Below are 6,520 nucleotides of genomic sequence, written 5' to 3' on the forward strand. Positions count from 1 at the left end.
AAACATTGATCTTTTGCTGTTATTTTAAACTTATATTAAAGTTTTTTTTCATTACCCATTCAAGCCATCTCCAAGCATTATTAGTCTCAAAGTGGGTTCCTCATCGTTGATTTTGAAATCAAAGAATAATTATACCTCTGTGTCATCTTCACTGAAAAGCAGATTTTGGTGAAGAAAGGAATTGAACTAACTAAAATTTATTTTTTTGTTTATTTTCTTTTTATGGACCAAAACTTTGCTAATTAGTTAGTGTGCTAGGTTATAGATCTGCTGGTCCATTGCTTATGTTCTATTACCACCCCAAAAAAATTTCTTTCTGCCCTATTTGGTCAAAAACAAATAGCCCAAGAGTTGGAGGTGGGTTCTGTTAACTATCTGCCTTTCCTCCACTCTGTCCATTTAAATTAGAAACTGCTAATGCAGATAGCCCTTGAGTATCTTTGTGCAAATTAAAAAAAAATATATTGTTTTATTATTTTTAGGACTTTTAATCTGTAAACACTGAACTAGCATTCATTATTGTGAGGTTAATATGAAGGTAATCCCTAGAAAAGTTAGGAAGGAAAACAAATTAAAAGACTTAATGCAAAATTAAAATTTGTATTTACTTACAAGTCATCTTGAAGGAAGAACAGCCTATAAAACACACTAAACCAACCCTTATCACTCAAATATTTGCAACATCTTCCCTGAAACTACCTAAATTAATTGTACCCACTACATCTGAAAGAAACCTATTCCAAAGGTCAATTACCCTGTTAGAAAAATAAATGACTTCCATGCCAAATTTTACATTTGTGTCCCCTAGTCCTACCATTTTCACCATTAAGTATAAAAATGATGCAACAACATTATCAATTCCCATAACATTCATTAAAACTTTAATCAGATCTCCTCTAACATTTCTTCTGTCAAAAGAAAACTATTTCAGAAATCTTAACCTATCCTTGTATGACAATCTTTTAATCCTAGGTATCATCCTAATAGCTCTCCATTGAACCCTTTCCATTAATTCAAAATCCTTAAGGTAAGTTAATTACAGCTGAACACAATGCTTCTAATGTGGCCTAACTAAGGACCATACTATGAAATTACAACCTCTTTAGACTTGTATTCAATTTTTGTAGATACAACCTAAAATCCCATTTGCCCCGCTTCTAGCAACAGCAAATTTTTTGGATGGCTTAAGAGATTGATCAACTAGAACACCAAAATCTTTTCCTTTCATAACACTGTTACAGTTGTTTCCATCAAAATTATACTCATAATTCAAATCATGATATCACATATGCATTACCTTGCATTCATTACAATAAAAAGCCATTTGCCAAACTCGCCAAGTAATTCAGATCCTTTTGGAAACAGCAGCAACTCTCAAAATGTGAATAATTGATTGACCATTTCTTCATCTGTCATTGGTGTAGATCAAAAACAGCAGATGTCCTAACACTGAGCCCTGAGCTACCCCACTTGTGAAATTAATCCAATTCATCTGAATTACATTTATAACAACCCTCTACCTTCGTCCATCCAGCCACTCTTCTATCCAATTAGCTAACCTATCCCCCACACCTATCAAATACACATCCACACTATCATCAGCATAAACTGTAACCTTTTCAAAGAATGTTAAACAATTAGTAAGGCAAAATTTGCTGATAGTGAAACAATATTGATTATCCGACAAAATGTTAGACTTTTTTAAATGACTATGCAAAGCATCTTAATAGGTCTAGGATTACTGGGACAGCTTTTATCACCTCCCCTGAAAAGAGGAGTAACATTAACCAACTTCCATTCATCTGGCCTCTATTCAAGGGCTTACAAGAAACAATGACAGTGAGTAGCTTATATATCCAATCATTAACCTCTTTCAAAACCCTTAGGGAAATACCTGGCCCAGGAGATTTATTCTTCTTTAAACATTTTCTTAATAAGCTCAGAATTCATGTGATCATCTTTTTTCATTGTGTTTCTGTCTAGCAATTGTTCTTCATTAGTAAAAACTAAAAAAGAAAGTAAAATTTATTAACAAGTCATCTCATGATAATCAGAGTCTTCCTGTATCGTCTCTCAAAGGTCTTTCTCTCATCCTAGCATTTTGCTTATGATTAACTTATTTAAAGAAGTTCTTACTATTAATTTTACATTTTCAGTCAACCTTTCCTCATATAGTTTTTGCTATCTTAATTTCCCATTTTCTATAATTCTATAGATTTCCCATCATAGCACTCAATTGAAATGCTTTCTCTTTTATTTTTATCTTTTATATACACTTTGTGAGCCAATCTGTTTTTTTATTTTCAGACTCCCTTTCTATTTTATATGAAAAATGCCTATCTTGAAAAGTTAAAAATGTATTTCTTAAGTTTTTCAATTTAATCAGTATCTCCAGTCAACTGAACTTGCATGGGGTCAGGCTAATGGACAACTTTTATTAAAATGTACACTTCCATTGTGCACAAAAAGTCTGATATATTACAAAAGTATATGTATTCAAAATGTCTGAAATCATGACACAAGTCAGACTCAGACTGACAAGCTGGAGTGCAAGGTGACGTTCATGTGAAAAATATAAATACAAGTTTTGTACAAGCTCATACTGCATTTGCATTGTGGGTATTTTCTGTCTTATACCATGAACTATAAGCTATATAGGGAAACTGAATAGCTGTTAACTCTGACATCAAGCATATAATGCTATGTTGAATGGCAGTCTGTAAAAGATTGTTGCATGCACACTTTGACCTCAATCATGACATAGGATTAAGTCAGTCATCCAATTCACAACAGATAATTCTTGTCTCATATTTTCAAAATTTGCAAAATATGCAACAAAATATCAGACCAGTTGAACAATGACTGCTTGTTCCCCAGTTGTTCCCTGAACTCTACACTATCAACCATTTCTTTATCAGAAGTTAACAATAAATCTAAAATAGCATTGTTGCTAGTAGGTTCCCTAACCAATTGTTGAAGAAAACTATGCATCCTGAACAGTTTCTTAAAAATCTGTTTCCCTCATTGTTTGACTCCAATATTTCCTAGTCTCTATGCCTGATATTATTATTTTCCATGATTATGACCTCATTAACAGTTGAATTCTTCATTTCTCTGCAGAATTTCTCATTTTTGCTAATTTCATATGGCAATATGTAACAAATTCCAACTAAAAGCCTTTTCCCCTTTTTACCACAAACAGAAATCCAAATAGATTCGACCTCATTACTATTAGCTTTATCCTCAACTTGAACAGGAAGTAACTCACACTTTACCTTTAAAGCATCTCGTCTTTATAGTACTCTATTCCTATTAATCAGTCTATAACTCTTGTATTTCAAAGATATTTTTTCATCATAAATTTAGCCAGTTATTCCCATTATTTAAAAATCCTCTCTTCATTTTATTTTTTACACTTCTAGCATTATAATAATAACAGTTTAACTTACTATTAAAACTGCCTTTGTACCTAGTTTACACTGCGTACCTCAATCTACATCTTATTTGTTTCATTATTCTGGCTCTCTCTATAGTCTAATCCTAGTTTAAAGTTGAATTAATAGCTCTTGCAAATACACCAGCACTTACTGTGTTTAAGTGTAAATCATCCATTACAAAAAGCTCCCTTTTCTCGTTAAACTGATCCTATATATCCAACCATATTACATTATTATCCTAAGCCTAGTATTTAGTCTGTCCCAGTTGAGCTATTTATAAGATAAGTCTTAGCCATATCCCTGATAGAATTAAGTTATTATGACCCTTTTCTTTAAATTACTTTATCAATCTCTTGTGCTTACCAGTTTGCTCCATTGACCTACACTTCCCTAAATCACTAGCCCCTATGTGCACTACAAAGACTGCATCACTGCAAGCACTCTTTGTTATATCACTTACTCTGTCAATTATATGCCCCCCTTCCACTTCTGGTGGCTCAGTGATTAGTCAGTGGGGTTATCCTCCACTAGTGCTCCTGGATAGCATAATCCAATTTATTTCTCTCTATTTATCCCACAGACTATCCTATCCTCATGCTTTATCAAAGAATCATCTATAGCTATAGCCAGTTTGTTTTTCATTTTCATTCCAATTTGTTCATTTTGATTTCATTCCCTTCCTTAGTTTCATCTGTAACAGTTAAAAGTTGAAATCGGTTACTTAATAGAATCTGCAACTTACAATTAAATCCACTACTTTTAGCCTTATTGATACAATTGATAATGCTTTTAGTTACTATTAGCTACTCCATCCTTTGCATTCAAAAGCTTAATTTTCTCTTGAAATCCTGGTGCCAGTTCCTACAATTTACCCTTCTTTTTTTATCCAATTTATCTCAAATTTCTCCTCCAACCTTCAAACTCTACATAAAAATTGTACACTTTCACTACTAGCTTCCTTAAATGTGCATATAAGTTCCAAGTTCCCAAATAAAACCCACTCCTTGCTCCTATCACACCTAATAAACTGTAAGCACTTAACATTTATACTATTCGTAACTGGGGAACAAGTGATCATCAACACCTATTGACAACACTATTAAGTTTAGCATTAGAGTTAGATATATTATACTACCTTATAACAACCTTATCTTCTCCCTAAACTAATTAAATTTATCTTCAAAATATGAAGTGGTAAGTAACTAGTCTATATTTGATATTTTTGTAGTAATACAATATTATCGCGTATCTACTTGTTTGTTAATTTCCGGTAGAAATTATTTCCAATAAACTTCAGCGATACAAGTCCTTTCTTGGTTAAACCAGTTTATTCTTTCTCGATACAAACTTTTAGCACAAGGTAATTTCACAATCAGTACATTTCTCGTCACTTTAAAACTTAACTACTTTTATAATACACGCTATAAATCACAGCTATTCACAATCTCGATAACAAAACACACACTAGCTCGAATCAGAATCGTAAATTACCTGGAACTCTCTTCATTCACTTCTGCGGGCTTTCCCTGCCAAGCTTATATACTAAAGAAGGAGGCGTCTCGAATACACCCGATCATTCGAGAAATTTCACGCACGCTACCAGCACCAAACGCGCCAGCAGCATCACGTGACTTCCGCTGTCGTAACAATATATTTAGTCTGCTTTTTAACTGCTAGTAAGTAACTTGTAGCCAAAGTTGCATTACACTTTAATCCTAATTCTGTTATTTACCAATCTTATTAAATCCGCTTATCTTTGTTTTTTTTGTAATTAACACTAGATTTTTTTACGTTTTTTCCCCATCTAAATATATAAAAAATGTTGAAACATCAGTAAATATATAAATATTATGAATGATATTAATTTTGTCTTTTGAAAAAATGTACACATTCATGCTGTATTTAAATTGCATTTATTTATTTGTATAACACTTTCAGAATCTAAACTAAGAGAAGATTGTCCTAAACCTTTATTGAAAACCACTGACAGGACACCACTGGCCAGCAGAATTAATGTTAATTCTCTGTGTGTGAGGCTTCTCCACCAACAGTTAGAAGAAAAGAAGAAACCAAAAACACGCGGATTTATTCAGGAAGATAAAGAAAACTGACAAACCAAATGAAAATTGTAAAAAATCGAAGCTAAAAGTAAATATGCATTTCACTTAAAAAATTAAAATTCATATTAGATTCTTAAAGAAATGAATGTGTAACTAACTTTTCACTTTACAACTGTATTTGATTTTACATATTCCTAAATATATTAATTCCTACTGTTCTCTACTAAGCAGTGCTCATTGTTTTTATTATAATGTTTAAGCAACTTTTACTCACATTTTGATATTTATGCTAAAGCAATCCTTCAGGAATCTTCATTTGTATAATATATATGTATGTATGTTTAGAAATCTGTGTAGTGGTGGTTATAAGACAATTATATTATGAATATTTTAGGTAACTGTAATTATCTATGATTTGAATTGATTTTGTCATTTTCTTTTAGCCTCTTTGTTCATTCTTACTGTAGTTATTTAGTGGTATGTTTGAAATACTTAATAAACACTTCTATCATTTATCCATATGCCAGTACCTCAACAAAAAGTGACTGTTAATATGAAAAAGTGTTGTCTTTACCAAAGTTCTGGTTTTCATTATATATTTTTTATAGCACATTAAGATTAAATTTTTACCTATATACCTACTGATTTAAGACCATTTAAAGGCAATAGGTGACTTTAGAAAAGTGATGTCATAATGTTATTAGTTAGGCAGCAGCACCTACTGGGCCTAAAAATTGGCGTCTGTTTTAACATGAAATCATCAGTCATCATCAAGTACCTCTAACCAGTTAATGTGTACATTAAAAATAAGCATTTGATAAGGCCACCATACGCTAGATTAAGAAACCTACATTAGTTTTATATAATCGATACTAGAAACTGTCGGCACTTGGTGAAACTTCATAATAACAGAGTTGAGGAAAAACAAGACAATTGTACGTTTCACAAATACGTCATTTATTACGTCCATAGCATTTTCAGTAAATGCGAAGTCAACCCCGGAACATATGGCAAAGTTGTGCA

General features: G+C 32.1%; 1 protein-coding gene across 2 annotated transcripts in view; it reads left to right on the forward strand.

Moving 5' to 3' along the window:
- The window catches only part of LOC106462146 (cell division cycle-associated protein 3-like), a 23,640-nt gene extending 17,723 nt beyond the window's left edge, over positions 1-5,917 (forward strand). For both annotated transcript variants that reach the window (XM_013922040.2, XM_022389314.1), the window contains exon 5: positions 5,376-5,917. In XM_013922040.2, the coding sequence (XP_013777494.1) occupies positions 5,376-5,548 (173 nt within the window). In that variant the 3' untranslated portion in view covers positions 5,549-5,917. The remainder of the gene's footprint in view (positions 1-5,375) is intronic.
- Positions 5,918-6,520: the final 603 nt, after the last annotated feature.

This window comes from Limulus polyphemus, unplaced genomic scaffold (assembly GCF_000517525.1).
Source record: "Limulus polyphemus unplaced genomic scaffold, Limulus_polyphemus-2.1.2 Scaffold1103, whole genome shotgun sequence".
NCBI classification, from domain to species: domain Eukaryota; kingdom Metazoa; phylum Arthropoda; class Merostomata; order Xiphosura; family Limulidae; genus Limulus; species Limulus polyphemus.